The sequence below is a fragment of the Thamnophis sirtalis genome, unplaced genomic scaffold (genome assembly GCF_051295495.1).
Source record: "Thamnophis sirtalis isolate CommonGarterSnake01/CBP01778 unplaced genomic scaffold, rThaSir2_p1.2 scaffold_3, whole genome shotgun sequence".
Taxonomy (NCBI): Eukaryota; Metazoa; Chordata; class Lepidosauria; order Squamata; family Natricidae; genus Thamnophis; species Thamnophis sirtalis.
This window is the reverse complement of record NW_028261383.1, coordinates 38,923,248-38,942,792: the sequence shown is the minus strand read 5'-3', so window position 1 is coordinate 38,942,792 and position 19,545 is coordinate 38,923,248. Positions and strand designations below refer to the sequence as shown.

Genomic DNA, 19,545 nt, shown 5'->3' with positions numbered 1-19,545 from the left:
GTTTGGGAAGGCCTGAATCGGGCCATTTCCGGCCTCCAGAACCTGGGGAGGCCATTTTCACCATCCCTGAACCCGAGGAAAGCCTCTGGAGACCCGGGGAAGGCAAAAATGCCCCCCCCCCCAAACTATGGTGCAGGAGGCTGGCTAGGCCACGCCCACCATGGCCACACCCACCCAGCAACCGGACAGAGAACCCCTTGCTAAAAATTTTGAAGCCCACTCTTGACTGCATCTCAACCCAATTTACCTTTCAGAGCAGAGATGAGGACAAAAAACGAGGGTGAAGCATAAGAAGACTATTTCTTGCAGAAGGGCTGGGGTGACTGTATTGAAATTGGGAAAGAAGAAACAAATTGCAGGTTCAGGAAGACCATCTAATGTAAGTTACAGAAGAAAAGGCCCCTTTCAGTGTGCTTGAGGGACTCTGCCTCAAAAGTCTGTGATAACTTAGCTCCATGGCTTATCTGGTTCAGCTGCTTTATGGTGAGTTATGATGTTGGCAGGAGCTCTCTAGGGCAGGGGTCTCCAGGCCACAGCCCAGGAGTGGGCCACAGACCATTTGGACCCAGGCCCCGCAAGAAACAGGTGAGTGTACATGCATACATAGCTCCACTCACTCGAGCCCTGGGAGCTCATGCATGCAGCCCCACTCACACAAGCGCCGGGCACGTGCACCTGGCATTCACTCAAAGGAAGCTATGCACACACACATGTGCCTGCCCCTCATGCAAAAGCATCTGCTCTTCCCCCCCCCCCCCCCCCGTGCCAGGCTGCCAACCTGAAAAGGCTAGGGACCACTGCTCTAGGATATCGGACAGAAATACTTCAAAGTTGAGATACTTTGTTGTAAACCACCTAAGAGTTGCCTCTTAGGCATGATGGGCAGCATATAAATTTAATAAATAAATAAAAATAAATTCTGGGAACTAAAATGGAATCCTTCATGGGCAAACAGTGGGGTCTATCACTGAGTTACCAGTCCTTCCCTAATCATACCACCTCACTTGCTGCCCACATATTTGAGGGAGAACATCACAGATGTTTTTCTGCTGTCTGTACATGAATCCTTTTTCTTCTTGGAGAAGGGTGCAATGACCCCACTTACCCAGAAGTGAGAATGATGGGAGTCGTTTTATTTAAAGGATGAATAGCCTCCCTCTTGAGCAATTGGCCCTCTGCATCAAGTTTTGTTACGTGTCTGATCCAATAAAGGGATCTCATCTTTTTCATCAAGAAGCCATGGATGGCTTAATAGCATTTTTCCATTGTTGTAAAGTGAATACAGTGTACAATCTGTCTCTAACCAATTTTGTTGTATACATCATGTACAATGACAATAAAGGCTATACTATACTAACGTGGCAACCACTCATGCAGATCCAAGGTCTCTGGAGGGCACCAGGTTGAGGTAGGCAGCATTTCATCATCTGCTTTTGCTATGAACTGTGGAACTGTGGATCATTTATTTGATATACATCATAAATGGTGTTCAGTTTGGCTTTCCTTCACTTTTCTATTGATTTGAGCCTGGGTATTACATACTCATGTTCATGTCAGGGTTCCAGATAGCATCCAGAAGTAAATCAGAGTCCAAGACAAAGTATTGCTCAAAGTTCCAATTCATTAAGAGAGCCATGTTGGCATATCTGGGAAAACCCGAATCTGAAGGCTTCCCAGTTTTCCCACCCACTTGAAAGTTCAAGATCTTGCCCCCACACCCACAAGCCCATCACATGATCCAATCTCCCACTGCCATGCTGGCAGCTTCCACCCATCCAGTTCTGGTCAGGTGCAGAGGTGCAGAGACAAAGGATGACCTTGGCTTTCTAGAAAGAATTTTGTTATGGCTACATATCATCTAACTCCATATAATCCCCCTTCCCATTTTTCCACTATAGAAAATGCATAGTAGAATAATAGAAAAGTGTGGCAGGCCTAAGATCCACAAGTAAGTATGGCTGCAGGCCTGACAATGCGTATAATGAATCTTGTCTCCTCCGTATTACCCTTGCAAATTTCTTCTCCCATTTCTGTGTCCCAAACCCATGGTCTTTAGAATATCGGGTATTGCAACATCTTGAAAATAACCATCTGCCTGTAAAAGCAAATAAAACACTTTCCTTAGGCAAACATTTCTAAATCTTGAATTGGTAAGACACAGCCTTCCTGATTCCTGTATTTTATTAATGGGCTTGTTTTTACTAGGCAAAATTCTGGTTTTAATTGTTCTAAAATAGCATTGGGAGTTCAATGCTATTCCCAGGTATTGGCAGCACAAGGGTTTTAATGCAAATTCTTCAGCCTTAGTGCTGTAACTCTCCAGGAGCTATATTAGACTCAGCTACCCTCCCCTATAGTTTGTGGACTCCCAAACCAAGTTGAGTTTTCCAAGTTACAGAAATAGTCTGCATCATTTCAAAGCATAACCAGAAAATCTTTCTTGAAAAAAATGGAGTGAGATAAATAGGCAACCTCCCTTGTGGCTTTCCACACTGTTAGCAATTTCCTTGGACCAAAGTGGTAATAAAACCTTCTCGTACTTGGTGAAAGGAGTCACAAGACCCCCTTATTCCTCCTGTGGTGCTTAATTGTAGCACTGAACTTTTCACCCCAATTATAGGGATGTAATCCATGGCGGTTGGCTTTGCTTGGGTCTTTTTTCCATAGCCATCAGAGAGACCTGTCATTGTACCAAGGCAGGAGGGAACCGTTGTGGTGGTATGAATTGAGTCACTTTCTCCTTTTACAAAAAAAAAAATAACTATGAACGTTTTCTGTTTTTCAGTACTAAATGTGCCCATCTCCCTTTCAGCTTCCTATTGGACTCTGGAGATATTTGATTAAAAAATAGAACAAGTTCAACAATCAGAAAGGGAGAGGTAGAAGAGCATCATGGAAAGGGATCAAGTGCTGCTGTAGCTCTGTATAGGTTTTCAAAATAAACATTACTTGAATATGCCTCCCTCTCTCCCTCCCTCTCCCTCCTTCTCTCTCTCCCTCCCTCTCTCTCCCCCTCTCCCTCCTTCTCTCTTCCTCCTCTCTCTCGCCCCTCTCCCTCTTTCCCTCTCTCTCTCTCCCTCTATTGAATGCCTCCCAGTCATCCCATGTCCATGTCAACCAGATATCTATGGCCATCTGAAGTATATTTTTCCAGGATCGTTCCTTCAGGAGACAGACAATTAAAGCTTTTAGATTGTCCAGAGAGACTCAGATCCATGTCCACTTTCAGCCATAGATTAGCTGAGTTGCTTATCTTGCAGAGTCTGCTCCACCCCACATGGTTACAGTTATGGGAGACTGATGAAAGAGGAGGACTTGCAGTGAAGAGGAAGAGGAAATGTTTTGGGGGCATTCCAGATGAACTCTTTAAAAGGGAATACATTTTTCAACATGCATCAAGCCAAAACATTTTTTTTAACTGCCACTCCTTCTGCCTCTTGTTTGTTCAATTTATGTATAAACTCTCAGAGAAAAGATGGGGTTTAAATCTTATCACATAAATCTCACATATCAGATGAAAACATAAACATGAGCATACCAACCATTTGCCACGCCGATCAGGGATTCTAGGTGTTGTCGTTCCAATTTATGAAGGGGACTTCTGGTTGTAGGAAGCTAGTGTGGCTTTTTGATGAGCGTACAAACTTTTGTGCATTATGATCCTGAGCTAGGCATGATCTGCTTCCAAGTTAAAGAAGTCATTTACAGGTAGATGTGGCTCTCAGCACTGACTAGGGGAGGGGAGAAATTTGGATAGCATGCACTTGAAGGAAAGCAATTCCAAATTTGTATTTCTGGAACCAATTGCAAACCGAAGAATTTTTATTCAATTTAGAATTATTATCATTCATTTATGACTATGTACATGAGAGAGTTTAGGCATGGAAGAGATTGATTTACTTTGATTGCTAAAATATTAACACAAATTAGAAAATGAGAGAAACTGATATTGTTTCTCCAAAATTCTAGTAGTAATACAGTGTCCCTGCACGTCTACCACTTGTACTAATCAAAATCACAGGGGTTCAAATGATATTTTACTTAATTAGTCTTCTGGGCCTAAATCAGAGGTGGTATTCAGCAGGTTCTGACCAGTTCTGAAGAACTGGTAGCGGAAATTTTGAGTAGTTCGTATTGGCATTTGAGTAAATACCATCTCTGACTGGCCCCGTCCCATCTTCCCGAGTCCCAGCTGATCAGGAGGAAATGGGGATTTTGCAGTAACCTTCCTCTGAAGTGGGGAGGGAATGGAGATTTTACAGCATGCTTCCTCTGCCACGCCCACTAAGCCACCCCCAGAGAACCAGCAGTAAAAAAAAATTGACTCCCACCACTGGCCTAAATAATTCTAAATTAAAGTGTACGATTGCCAATATAAATGAGTGACTTTCTTCAGAGATAGGAATTTAAAATCCGGAGGTTTTGAGTTTGATGTATGCCTGATTTCTGAGAGTTTCTTTCAGTTGTTGTGATGCATTGTCTGATGTCTCTTCCTCCCCCAGCATCTATGTATTCAGAAATACAATCGGAGCGGCCTGATATTGGGAATATCATGACTCATCCTGATTATCTTGATGGAAACCCTGATCTTATCAAACCTAAAAAGCTGCTCAATCCTGTAAGAGCCTCAAAAAGCCACCAAGAACTTCACCGGGAACTACTTATGAATCACAGAAGGTGAGCAGAGGGTTGGAGCCAAAGGCTTCCTTAGGATGGATGGAGTGGGTATTGCATTATGTGTGCTGTGACATCTCTGGTTTTGTCTGAGACATGCTATGAAAAAGAATGTTGAAGAAGTAGGATAGAATATTAACACTTTGATCAATACTTTGACATTGGAGATAACCCCTGAGTATAGCAGGGAAGCCAAAAGAAATTAACCCAATGCATCCTGGAACAAGTCAACACAGAATTCTCACTTGAAACTCAAATATCCAGGCTCAAATTATTATATTTCAAAGAAAACAACCAGCAGCAATTAAAGCAGTGATGGATGCTCTTTTTTGGTCCTGAAATTTATCACATTGGTGATAAATTGATCTGCAGAAAATCTGTCTATACATGGTGTCTAAAAATTAATACTAACCTGATGATACCTATGCCATAGATGAGGTACAGATAATCTTACAGGTAGAAGAGGTTTGCAAAACAGGTTACATTTATTGGGGCAACTGTGTTCTATGTTGTTTTTGAATGCCTGCATTTGTAGGGAAATTGATTAAGGAGTTAATCTTTCCATTCTTTTAGGTTCAAAGAAGTATTTTTATATTTTGATTCTCAGAGCCCTGCTTTTACACCTTGAACAGATGCTATGTCACTCTGTCTAATGAATTTGCCTTCTGTAAAATGGCCTTGCCTGTTTGTCTTCCGGGTCTCTGGTGCACATTTGCGCGCAATGATCAGCTGTCCTTCACATGCACGTCAGTGCCAAAAAATGGGGTGCACATGCACACCGGCCAGTTGATTGTTGGGTGCGCATGCGTGCCAGAACTCAAAAGTTCAACTTTTCTGGAGCGCCATCCCTTCATGTGTACGGCAGTGCTGAAAACCGCCCTGCGCAAATGCACCAACCAGCTGATTGTCAGGTGTGCATGTGCTCTAGAACCCAGAAGTTCAGCTTTTCCAGAGCACAGCCCCCACTTGGTGCCAAAAAGTTTCACCATCCACTATTCATCATATGATTTAGCCTCCAGGCTCTTTTGTGAACCTCAAAAAATGGATTGAGCATAATTCAGCTAATCATGGAAAGGCAGCATTTATTACAAAATATGATACATATACTAACATTTTTGTGAATCATGTATCTGTGATGATATTGTGTAGCTCCACATAAAACTTTGAAGAAGTTTTTTTAAAAAAATTTAAAAGTCATACATACGTTCTTAATCCTGGAAAAAAAGCTCTCTCATTATTCAGATAACATTTTGTCCTCATTTGGTCCCCTGCAACATCAAAGAACACCAAAACCGAGCTGAGATTTTCCAAAGCCTCACAGAAAGGTAGATACTATGTATCTGTAGATGAAAGGCAAATGATGGACTCGTCAAGAGCTGTCTAGATGAAAAGAGAGAGACGATCGGGCCAATATCCTGTTGGTTTCTCAGCCATATCTGCTAGCCTTATTAGTTTTATGAAACACAACTTTCCTTTGCAAAGAGTAGAAAGGTAGGAGATGGAGTGAGTCATCCAGACCTAATAAAGAAGGCCTGATGCGATGGGAGTTTGATTAAAAAATAAAATCTCAAAAATGCAATTCTGAAATTAAAAGGAGGGCTGCTGATCTATATCTTTTCAATAACAGTTGTACTTTAACAACAGCCACTAGTTTAATAAACCACCTCCTCAAGAAAGCAGAGCATTTTGAAATGCAAATATAAAAGTATACAAAATCTAGATACAAGATTGGGAAAATAATGGTATATGGAGCACATTGTGAACTATAAATACAGGCTGAGGGAATCTGGGTTATTCAGTCTGATGAAAAGAAGAGTTAGCGGAGACATGATGGGAATATGACTGCCCATCTCACCAAAAAAGTGACTGGACAGCGTACAATATCTGAACCCTTCCGTTTGTTTACTACTTACTTAACTTTACTGTAATAATTAATCACACAGCTGTTTGTTTGTTTGCCATATTTATAAGCCATCCATTTTTAACCAACCGAGGTGGTAAACACAATAAATCGAAAAGAGCAATCAGTAAAATTCGACAACATCTTAAACTTTGCAGTATAAAATCCTTAAATTAGCTCAGTACTCAAACCATGCTACAGTATGGCATGTGAAACATCTGTGCAAAAAAACAAAAATCCTAAGGCTTGAATGTGATAGTGAGCCTTCAGTCTCCTCTTGAATTCAGCCAGGAAGGGATTAGACTGCACTTTGCAAGAAAGGGACTCCATAAATCAAGTGCTCCATAAGAAAGTTCTTGTCCTAGTTGATTCCATAAGGCTCCCTGCTGGTTATATATAACCCACAAGAAATTGTCCTTTGAGAATAATAGGTTGATGTTTTCAAAAAAATCAACTAGTTTGTTACAGTTCCCTGTTCCTTGAAGGGACATTGTAATTGGGAAGATTAGGGATGGGATTTGAGAAATCTGTCCTGCACATGCCTAGATTGATCTAAAAGAGGTTGAAAAAAGTGTTGGCCATGGAATTATAAATAGAATCCTTCCTTTGCTATCCATTAAATTATCAAGCGCTGAGTCGTCCCAAAGGTGCTTTTTCAAGCGGCAACTGGACTTTCTGTTTTTTCTTTGGAAGTCGTAGTGCTTTGATGAGAGAGCTGAAAAAGCATCTTGGATGAGAAGCGAAATGTCTTCAAAAGTATTGGAAGAAATGTCCATCTGGGTTCAGTTCCAAGTGGGGAAAAAGACACTGGAAACATGGAGGCTGCTTGGAAAGATGGTTTAATGATGAACAGGATCACATGGCTTGAGCTCCTGAGAAGAAAGAGGGGAATCATATGCTTCCAGATGTTGGGTGAAGAAGAAAAGAGGCCGAGATGTTGAAAGTTCATGGTTTTATGCCCTCTCTGGCCTTTGATCTTGATCTTGTATTCTGATTGGTTGTCAGACTCTCATAGGACCATGCAGGGGCAACTCTCTAGGCTGTGTTTTGAGTCCACGTTTGGTTGAGCATTGCTTCTTCCCAGGTGCCCTGTGGTGAAATCGGCAGAGGGTTAATCCTATCCTTGTTATGTAGAATAGATTGGTTCAGGCCTTAATGGCTTATTGACAAAAGTTGTGGGGGGGTGAGATGAGTTCCTACCTCTCTTGAGTTTCTACTTCTCTTTTTAGGGGAAATATTTTTCCTTTTTAATATTTCCTAAAATATTTCATTTTTCTAGGAGAGGGGTGGGTTTTGACTTCCAACAAAAGAAAAACAAGAAAATCCAGTTGTCTCCTGAAAAAGCACCTTTGGGACAACCGTAACCTGGATGACTGAGAATCTCTGAGCTTGAAAACATAGAGTTAACCCAGTAATTGATAGTGAAATGTCCCACATGGGACACAACCCCAAAATATATAGTTTGTCTTAGTTGTTCAGTTTGCAAGACTGACCCCTCGGAATATGGAAACCAGTTAAGAAAACCAACTTTTTCATCTGACCCATGTGACTAAAGCCAGCAATTGGAAAGCCCATTAATTCACTGCACTTCTAGCAAATACAGTAGTGAAAGTTGAGATCTTCCTTGGTGGAAACCACACCAGAACTTCTAATGCTAAATTCGGTCATGAGATTGTTGGTTATATTACTCCCCCTGCTGGACAAGGGGGGAAATAGAGAATATATTTTTTTGTCTTGTTTCTTTTAATTAATTCTAAGAAACAATATATTTTTGAAACCTAAGTACTTTCTTCTCTGCCTGGGCTTCTCCTGCACTTTTGCAGGTTGTATTTATACATAAACATTCAACAGGTTATGCATTTGTCTGAAATGGAAACAAGGAAGCTCTACTCTGCCAAGTTTTCACTCTTCCACGTGAAGAAGTACTCAGACCTTTAGCAATCTTATTTCAAAATAAACCGTTTTCCTCCTTGGCACTTCAGGGCTGCCAATCAGTTTATGAGAAATGTTTAGGTGCTATACTTTACATGAAATTAAAAGGTAAAAACAAACATTGCAATTGAGATTATATAGCTCATGTAAAGCAGCAGATCCAAACATTAACCAAGATTGATAACAATTCAGTCAGAGGATGATGTAACAATTTGTTAAGCACAAATTGTGTTTTTGGAAATAGCACATATGGTATGTTTTTGGCATGTGCAATACTACTCCAAAGTGCCCTGTTTCCCTGAAAATAAGACCTGCCCGGATAATAAGCCCGATTGGGCTTTTGAGTGCATGCACTAAAATAAGCCCTCCGCCAAAAATAAGCCCTCTCCGAAATATTGCAACGCAGCAGCAGCCATGAAGCGACCATGCTCGCTGCCTCCTGCACCTCAAAAATAATAAGACCTCCCTGAAAGTAAGACCAAGCGTTTATTTTAGAGGTCAAAAGAAAATAAGGCCCCGTCTTATTTTTGGGGAAACACGGTAATTTGCTGGAATCCATAGTCTAACACAGTGTTTCTCAATCTTGGCAACTTTAAGATGTGCGGACTTCAACTCCCAGAATTCCCCAGCCATCTAGCCAGGGAGTTCTGGGAGTTGATATCCACATATCTTAAAGTTGCCAAGGTTGAGAGACACTGTTCTAATGTAACAGGATCATAAAATAGTCCAAGGGTCAAGCATAATTGACTAAACCACAGACTAGACAAATAATAGGTCAACATCCAAGGAAAAATCTGAAGGTATTCCTAATACAGAGAAGGATGGAGAAGTCAAAAATTCATCTCTTCAAAGGCTAGTTCCTAAATGATGTTGGAATGCTGGTAGGAAGCAGACTGGAGGCTTCTTTGCTTCACACTACCTCAAACTAGAAAGATGATGAGTTTTCATCATGGGCAAAACACTTCCTATTTTCTGTTTTCTGTAACCTAACATTGGCCTTTCAAAATATATTAGCAATAGCATTTAGACTTATATACCCTTTCTCAGTCCTTTACAGCCTTCTCTAAGTGGTTTACAGAATCAGCATATTGCCTCCAACAATCTGGGTCCTCATTTTACTGACCTCTGAAGAATGGAAGGCTGAGCCGGTGAGATTTGAACTGCTGAGCTGTTGGCAACAGGCAATCAGCAGAGCATTCTAACCAAGTCGGTCTTGTCTTGTTCAGTGTTATGATCTGACTCAAAATTAGACTCAGGTCTAAAGTAGGGATTTTCAATAAACCCTTCTATCAGGGTTGGGATTGAAAACTTTTAGTAACTGGTTCTCTGCCCGGTTGCTGGGTGGGCATGGCCATGGGTGGGAGTGGCCTCCTCATGGTAGGGGGCAATTTTTGCCCTCCCCAGGCTCTGGAGGTTTTCTTTGAGCCTCCGGGAGGGCGAAAATGGCCTCCATTGGGCTCCAGAGGCCCTTCAAAAGCTTGAAACAGGCCCGTTTCCAGACTTCCAGAACTTCCAGTAGGCCCATTTTTCACCCTCACAGAGTCTCCACACAGGCCCTGCACCTACTGGCATGATGAACAGGCCGCGTGGAAACTCCTGGGAGGGGTGGGAGGGGCAGGGTGGGGCCATCCGGTCCTTGCAACTATCTTCCAGTTCACCCAAACCTGTCCAAACTGACTGAATCCCACCCCTGCCTTCTATAGAACTCTATGAGTTCCTTAATTCTGTTTTTATTGTTTTAGAAATACTTATAATTAGGATTTTGATGTTTTAATGCTGTAAGCCACCCAGAGTCATTTCAATGTGGTCAGCAAATAAATTTAGTAGATAAAGTTTCCCGATGGGTTCCCAGGAAACTCGTAAAAGACTAAGGGGAAAAAATCACTTGAATGCAGCCAGAGGCATCAATAGTGATTTTTTTTAAAGGTGAAAGGGTGAAAATGATGACAATGAGCCTTGCCTAGAAGAATGCCTCAGGTGAGAAAAAAGATCATAAGCCTTATTTTGCTGTGCTTCCTACAACGTCATCCTACCCCAGCCCAGCCTTCTTGTGCAAATACCAAGCAGGTGAAAGATAGCAGGAGCATCCTTCAGGCAGTGATTTCTAATTGGCCTTTTTGTAGGGTCAGCCAGCAAGTGGCAGTTAGCACAAATTTCATTAAGGAAGGAAAAGGATGAGAGCAACCCTTTAATTATCACTGCATCAACACTGCATCAGGCAGTATTATCAATTCTATACTTTAATCAAACTGGTGGGGCACTATGCATTTCTATTTATCTGTGTTTAGTTTCATATTTTACTTTGTTTTGCTTTTAAGGAGAAAATGAGATTTAATAAAAGTAACATGTTAATTTACACATTCACATTTTCTTCTGGTGCTCTGATACCCATTTTGATTATGCTCTTTGCAATTAATTATCAAACTTCAATGGGGGAAAATATCTGGAGACATTTGGAAATTCAAGGCTTCAGATCTCTTCTGCTCCACCATAAGGGGATGGAAAAATAGGGGAATGAACCCGTTTTAGGAATATGAAAAGAAATGATCTTTTAATGAAGCATTCTGAGCATTTTTTTTATTTTATAACACACTATAAGAAGTTTGTTATTTTATCCTAGCAGTTTTTCATGTGTCCTTTGACTTTACACATTCTGATGTTTACTTTCCTGGACGTTCCATTGAACCTCAACTTCTGTGTTGGATTCTGCTCTCAGTTCTTAGAAACAGATATTTTTCCTCTAGACCAGTGATCCCCAACCCCCGGTCTGCGGACCGGTGCCGGGCCGTGGAGTACCTGGCACCGGGCCGCACAGCGGCCGGGGGCCATGATCGCTGCAGCGGCCGGGGGCCATAGTTTCTTTCTGTATGCAAATTAGGGCTAACTGGCACAAGGGGTGTTACTGGACCGCTGGTGGCATTCTGACGTCACCAGCGGCCCACCGCCCCCCTGTGTCCAGCGCCGCCCTTCTCATTCCTTTTTAGCGCTTCAGCGCTGGCTGATTCCTGAAAAAAACCTAAGAGCGCCTGCGCAGCTACGTAGGGCTAGCGTAGACAGCGCTAGTAGCGTAGCCTTGCACTTTATATTTATGTAATTGTATTTTATTTTGTAAGGCATGTTGAAATACAATAAAATAAAAGTTGTTTAATCAAAACAATCTGATATATAAACAATCAATGTGTCATCGCGAACAACGCCCCCTCACCCCTGCGCGCGCTCAGCGGGCCACGGTAAAATTATCAAAGGCTGACTGGTCCGCGGCGATAAAAAGGTTGGGGACCACTGCTCTAGACATACAGTAAACTTTCTACACATAAATAAACTTTCTCCAGAGTGACCTTTCCTCAACTTGGCCTATTCAGACTTTCACATTCTACATTCATTGCTTTGTAATTGATCCATTTGGATTGTGGGTCTTTTCATAATCTGTCCAAAATATGATTAATTGATCCTGGTTATCTGTTTCTCAAGTGAGAACTCTGAGTTGATTTGGAAAAACAGTTTGGTTGCCTTTTTGAAAAGACAACTATGACCTGGATGACTGAGAATCTCCACAGACATTGATCTGTTTGCTTGTTTTCTATGCTACCCTTGGCACTCTCAAATGTCTTTTCCAATACCAAAGTACAAAAGCATCAATATATTCCTATCCTACTTCTGCAGAATCCATCCTATGCTTTCATGGAGTGTCTCAGGGAATATCTTGTATGATTATTATTTTTGTAGGTGTAGCCACATCCCTAAATAATTTCCAAGGACTTCATAGCTACTCTACAAGTGCTAGTCTGTGGTGTATTTCTTTAGTGCTGGTAGCTTTACTGTTGATTGTTGATCTTAAATGTACAAGCTATCCACCACTTTAATTTCCTCCTTGTCAATTCTAAGACTAGTTGTTGCACCTGTTGCCATTTCTTGGGTCTTTATGTTCAATTGTTTATGTCTTTCCGTTCACTTCCTTTTTTACTTTTTGTCTGGAGCACCATCAAAAACTGACCTGCCAATGGGTGACATGGGGAATGACCCCAAGAAAAAAGGATGCAGACAGAATATTGAGCTTTTTGTATTCCATATTCCCACCATAATTCTATTTTTACAGCTTCAGATTATTTTTTACTGGCATTGTTACATTAGCAACCATCCGGAAAACTTTCATTTAGCAGTGTCATAACACCATTATCATTCTGAAAGATCTTAACTAGGCTGCTGTGTGGTAACCAACTTGAAAGGCCTATATCAACATTTACCACATTTGACTACCCATTTGATTTTCTCAATCAAGTGGCTTCCCATGCCTTCTTTTATGCAGTATGAAATGATGCCTTTGTGGTTGTCACTAAAATGATCACCCACTTCCAGCATCTGTTGGTTTGAGTTGAGCAGCTGGGGTGTGAAATATATGCTCTTGGCATGCATTCCCACTGCAGTTTGCTTATTTCTCCAAGGAACATCTTCCCCCTACAGTGAGGCAGCATTGCAGGACACTTGGAATACTGCACCCAGTTTTGGTCGCCATGATGTAAAAAAGATGTGGAGATTCTAGAAAGAATGCACAGAAGAGCAACAAAGATGACTAGGGGGCTGGGGGCTAAAACATATAAATAATAGTTGCTGGAACTGGATAACTAGTCTTATGAAAAGAAGAACTAGAGGTGGAGAGAGCCGAGGTGGTGCAGTGGTTAAATGCCGCACTGCAGGCTACTTCAGTTGACTGCAGTTCTGCAGTTCGGCTGTTCAAATCTCACCGGCTCAGGGTTGACTCAGCCTTCCATCCTTCCGAGGTGGGTAAAATGAGGACCCGGATTGTTGGGGGCAATATGCTGACTCTGTAAACTGCTTAGAGAGGGCTGAAAGCCCTATGAAGCGGTATATAAGTCTAACTGCTATTGCTATTGCTGTTGCTACAGGTGATATGATAGCAATGTTCCAATATCTCAGGGGCTGCCACAAAGAAGAGGGAGTAAAGCTATTCTTCAAAGCATCTGACGGTAGAACAAGAAGCAATGGGTAGAAACTAATCAAGGAGGAAAAATTTCCTGACAGTTAGAACAATCAATCAGTGGAACAACTTGCCTCCAGAAGTTGTGAATGCTCCAACACTGGAAGTCTTTAAGAAGAGGATGGATAACCATTTGTCTGAAGAGGTGTAGGGTTTCCTGCCTAAGCAGGGGGTTGGACTAGAAGACTTCCAAGGTCCCTTCCAACTCTGTTATTCTATTCTATTCTATTCTATTCTAAGACTAGGGTGGATTAGGAACAGAAACCTATCTAGAAAGTTGAATTTACTTTACAGGGGGGAAGAGATACATAGGATTACCCTGATCGTTATTTTACTGCAGTATTTATCTTTTTGGCATTGAAGTTCACTGTCTACCTTATCTTTTAGAGGAGTTGAGAGTAAACCAGAACTGCAAAGAGTCCTGGAACATCGCCGTCGAAACCAGCTGTTGAAACAGAGGAAAGAAGAAGATGAGGCAAAGAAATTAAAATCTCCATTTGAACAGGAGCTCTTGAAAAGGCAACAGAAGCTTGATGAGGTAGAAATAATTGTGGATTCTACTAGGTTAAATTCCTTTAAAAGACAGAGAGGTTTTTTCCAATACTGTTAGTTCTTGACTTACAACCATTTGTTTAGTGACCATTTCAACAGCACAGAAAAAAAGTGACATGATCATTTTTCACATTTACGACTATTGCAACAGTCCTGTGGTCATGTGATCAAAATTTGGATGCTTGGCAACTGGTTCATATTTATGACAGTTGCAGTGTCCCAAGGTCAAGGGATCATCCTTTGCAACCTTTTGGCAAGCAAAGTCAACAGAGAAGCCAGATGAGCCAGCACTGCAGGCTACTGCTAGATCAGCAGGTCAGCGGTTCAAATCTCACCGGCTCAGGGTTGACTCAGCCTTCCATCCTTCCGAGGTGGGTAAAATGAGGACCCAGATTGTTGGGGGCAATATGCTGACTCTCTGTAAACCGCTTAGAGAGGCCTGAAAGGCCTATGAAGCGGTATATAAGTCTACTGCTATTGCTATTGCTATTGCTATTGCTATATATGAGTCCCCTTCGGGGGGGAAAGGGCAGCATATAAATAAAATAAACATTCAAACATTTAACCATGTTACTAACTAACAACTGCAGCGATTCACTTAATAACTGCAGCAAGAAAGATTGTAAAATGGTAAAACTCACTTAACAACTATCTCGCTTAGCAACAGAAATTTAGGGTTCAGTTGTGGCCATAAGTTGAGAACTACTTGCAGTGTAGAGGGCAAGGGAGGTGGCTTTGAAGGAAACAGTCAGAAACTCTTCTGTAAGTAAAAAGGACTAAAGTATTGTAGAAGTCAGTTAAAAGCTAATATCTGCCCGGATAGGAAAATAGAGAGAGTCTGTTTGGTAATTTGGTGGTGAGAACAGTGGAGGCTAGACAGTGAAGGACCATGAGTTCTAGTCCCGCCTTAGCCATGAAAGCTGACTGAGTGACTTTGGGCCAATCATCAGAAGATTGTGAGTTCTAGTCCCACCTTAGCCATGAAAGACAGCTGGGTAACTTTGAGTTAGTCATTCTTTCTCACTCCAATACTTCACATGTTGTTATTGTGGAGAATATAGGAAGAGGAAAGTGTGCTGGATATTTCATGATCATAAGTTATTTATAAAAATAATAAAGGCAGGATACAAAGAGGGGGGGGAGGGATGGAGAGATGATGACGAAAAAGAGATAGATAGATAGATAGATAGATAGATAGATAGATAGATAGATAGATAGATAGATAGATAGATAGATAGATAGATAGATAGATGGATGATAGAAAGATAGATGGATAGGATAGGATAGGATAGGATAGGATAGGATAGGATAGGATAGGATAGGATAGATTATATCTTTGACTAGGAGCTGTAGATGAAATTGCTGAAAAAAGAGGGAAAAAGAAACAACATTTTCCAATGCAGCACACATGTTAATTTAATACATGTCTGGAAGAAAAAGAATTAAACACTAATAAAGAGTTGATCTTTTTTTTAAAAGAAAGAGTTTGAAACATACATGCAGGTACCTGAGGATTATTTATTACTGAATCTTATTACTGAGCACAATTAGAGACAAATTTTGAACTGTGAAAGCTTTACATTTTACAACAGTTATTGCATCAAGAAAATAGAAGTGAGCTTAAGGTGTGGGTTGAACTGAAAATCAAAGCTGATGAGTTGATAAGCTATTAGTTGCCTGATATAGAGCTGAGAATTCAAATAACCCTTTAGGTTCTAAACTGTGATTAACAAAAAACAAATGTTTGTTTTGGTGACTGGATGCAGAAGGTGACACTTAAGGCCAGTTGTCTAAGCCAGTGTTTTTCAACCTTTTTTGTGCTAAGGCACACTTTTTTCATGAAAAAAATCACGAGGCACACCACCATTAGAAAATGTTAAAAAAAATTAACTCTGTGCCTATATATAAAGTAATTCTCTTGAATAGGAATCAAATAAATATGTAGTGGAAAATGGGAGCAATGTCAAAATAGCTTTGTTTGCCAGAATGGGGAACACCTTGGGTGCTGCAACGGTCGCTAAGTGTGAAAAATGGTCGCAACGGTCACTAAGTGTGAAAAATGGTCATCAGTCACTTTTTTCAATGCCATTGTAACTTTGGTCACTAAATGTTTTCCCCCTCCTCGAGACTCCTCACTTCTTCCTTCATTCCTCTTGCTTATCTACCTTCACCTTATCCGTCTTCTGCTCTTTCCCTCTCTTCCTTCCTTTCTCCTTCCATCATCTCTTCTTTCCTCACTCACTCCCTTCCTCCTTTTTTCTCTTCCTTCCTCCTTCCATTCTTTCATCTTCATTTCTTTTGCCTATCTACCTTCTCTGTCTTTCTGCTCTTTCCATTTCTCTCTTCCTCTTCGCTTCTGTTTCTTCCTCCTTCCCTCCTTTCCTATTTCTTCCTTCTTCCTTCCTTCTGCCTATCTCCCTTCACCTTCTCTGTCTTTCTGCTCTTTCCCTGTCTTCCCCTTTCCTCCCTCCCTCCCTTCTTTCCTTTCTAGTTCCATCTTTTCTTCTTTCCTCTCTCCCTCTTTTTCTTTTTTCCTTCCTTCCCCCTTCCTCTTGCCTATCAACTTCATCCTATTTGTCTTTCTGCTCTTTCCCTCTCTTCCTTTTCTTCCTACCTCCTTCCCTCTTTTCTCCCTCCCTTCTTCTTTTTCTTCCTTTCTTCTTCCATCTTCCTCCTTCTCCTTCCATTCTTTCTCCTTCCATCCATCTTTTCTCCTTCCATCTTCTTCTCCCCTCCCTTCTTCTTTTCCTCCCCCCTCCCTCCTTCCTCTCCTTCCCTTTCTCACACACAGGAAGGGGAGGGGGGGCTTTCTAGTCGCTTTCACAGCATAATTTCTTTATCTAACTTTTAAAAAACAGTGTGCAAATCAAACGAGATTTTTGTAACCTGCGAAGCACCAAGTTATATTATGTTGTTACAAATTCGCAGCTACTCCATTCTTTCCGATAGGGAACTGCATTTCCCAAGATGCCTCAGGTCCTCAAAGCGCTGAACGCGGTTTTGCAATTGACTCCAGTGAGGCCCGGTAGCCGCCGGCTGGGGTGGCTGTCAGGGCGCTGCGGAGCGGACGCGCCGTTTGTTACTGCTTCCAGCAATCGAGACGGACAAGGGAAGCGACTGAAACGGCCGCCGGCCGCAGGAGAGCGAGGCTTCTGCCGGGCGCCACAACCGGGTGTTTTTCTCACGGCACACCTTACACTATGTCACGGCACACTAGTGTGCCGCGGCACAGTGGTTGAAAAACACTGGTCTAAGCATCACCGAGTGACACATCACATAGCCTATTAACTTCCCTTAAAAGTTTGGCTGGTCTCCCATTTCTATAACTCATAAATGTTCCAGGGATTATTTAAAAATTACCAAAAAATTCACCTAATTATTTCTTCTACCTGGTTTTTTTTTAATCAGCTGGAAAGGGAAGATGAGAAGCAAGAAGAGAATGCACCAGAATTTATTAAAGTCAAAGAAAATCTGAGGAGAACATCTACGCTACCTGGGGCAGAGTAAAGCATCAGCTAAGACCAAAATAGATTAAGACCTTCTGCTTTGAATACCTACATGCTGACATTTTGGTAAACAGTGGACATTCAAAGTTTTGTCTCGGGGGCTACTTACTGTACATTAATGCTTGCTCCAATTTTTTTTTTAAAAAAAAATGGGGCATTTTCACATCTGGGAAAAGAAGAACACCCAAACAAGGTGGCTTTTCGTTCACAAAGGGTCCTCAGATGAGAAAAAGACAGGGAAGGTAATAGAGACCTCACCTTCCTTTCAAGTACTGAGATAATACGGTGCCCTTTCCCATCACTAACCCTTGGCTAATCCTTTGAGATTCAGCAGGACAGGCGCACGTGTGCAATGGGGGATGTTGTCTGAAGAGAAATTACTAAACATTTGGGATTCAGATGTTTATACAGCAGAGCAGTTCTGTTGCTGGTGTTGGAATCTTCAGTTTAGCTAAATTAATGCTTGAAGGAGCAAGTTGGGAAACTAAAAAGCGGGGTAAAAAGAGAAGTTGCAATCAATAAGGAAAGTACTAGCTAAGATTTAGAGCGTACCAACCTTAGGCTGGCATCTTAGGTGCTGTATCCCATCAACAATAATCAGTAAAAATATGTGTGTTTCTTTGTTATTGGGATTTCAGCAGATATGAAATGATGTTTAAGATTCTTGTCACAAATTAACACCCATGATAGTTATATAGTCAAGTTTACTATGACAAACAGATTCTGAGTTATTTCCAAATAGTGGGATTGTCCACCAGTCTTTCAGCATTTAGTTCTGGGATCCAGAATGAGAAGCAGTAATAAGATACTTTCTGGAAAGGATCCTTAAGAGCTGCAGAGAAAGCAGGAGAAGGTATAGTCCTTTGAATGTGTAAAAAAAAAAAAAACTATGAGAGCGACACAAAAAGCATACATCTATGTGTATGTCTCACAAAAGCAAGTGACAAATCCACACAAAAAATGGATTTGCGAGGGAAACAGCAAAGAATTCTAGGGAGAAAGTCAAAGAACAATAGCAGATGCAGAGTCATCTGAATTTTACACAAACAACATATTAAAGTAAGATCCTTTTAAAATATATATATATATAATAAAATTGAAGATTATTTATAGACTTTAGCTACATGAAGTCTATTCCTCCCAGGTGCCCTTCCCTGTTTTTAAAATCCTGAACATGCATACTATACAGATATTTACTATAATACAGACTGTTTTAGATGGATTTTAAAATATATGATAACAGGAAGGCAAAAAAGGTGAGTTGCCAACCCCTCTTCAGTTCTGTTTTCTGGAGGTGGAGTCAAGAATAGGTCACATGTCTATCCAAAGGAGAACCACTCGTTTTTGGTTTCAGAAGGATAGCTGTGTTTTTTAAACCAAAAACAAGAGACTTCTTCTAAAAACTTCTTAAAAGCCTTTGTTATTTGTTTATTATTCATTTAGTCTTGAACCGAAGATAACCAAAAGCCACAATAGGTTTTTTTTTTCTTAGTTTCACAATTTATATTACAGATTATGGTCAGCTTTTCTGGTAGGGTGGACCCTCTGAGATGCAGAAGACCACCAGGGAAGGACCAGCCAAAATAATACATAACACATATTATCTATATGTATCATCTAGAATTCATATATGACTTGATTGTAACCACAATTTATTTTTTTTGGGGGGGGAGCTTATTAATAAAGAGCAGTTGTATATTTTGTGGAGTCTATATTCTGTGAATAAAAGCAGGCAACAACCAAATAAACTTAATTTTACTGTTTAAAATGAATAAAGTAGAGGGATTTGTGATTTTATTTTTAAAAAGTTACACCTTCAGAAGTATCAAGAGGAAGAAGTTTGTTTCCTCTTGCCTTACGTGTTGCTTTTGAGACACAAGGAGATCAGAGGTGGTATTTAACCGGTTCTCTCCGGTTCGGGTGAACCGGTAGCGGCGGCTGCAGGAGGCTCCGCCCATCCACCCCGACATAATGCTTGAGCACTG

General features: G+C 41.1%; 1 protein-coding gene across 3 annotated transcripts in view; it reads left to right on the top strand.

Moving 5' to 3' along the window:
• Positions 1 to 19,261, top strand: part of FAM107A (family with sequence similarity 107 member A) — a 75,746-nt gene extending 56,485 nt beyond the window's left edge. For all 3 annotated transcript variants that reach the window (XM_087708775.1, XM_087708774.1, XM_087708776.1), the window contains 3 exons: positions 4,503 to 4,677; positions 13,890 to 14,040; positions 17,463 to 19,261. In XM_087708775.1, coding sequence (XP_087564901.1) covers positions 4,503 to 4,677; positions 13,890 to 14,040; positions 17,463 to 17,561 — 425 coding nt within the window. In that variant the 3' untranslated portion in view covers positions 17,562 to 19,261. The remainder of the gene's footprint in view (positions 1 to 4,502; positions 4,678 to 13,889; positions 14,041 to 17,462) is intronic.
• Positions 19,262 to 19,545: the final 284 nt, after the last annotated feature.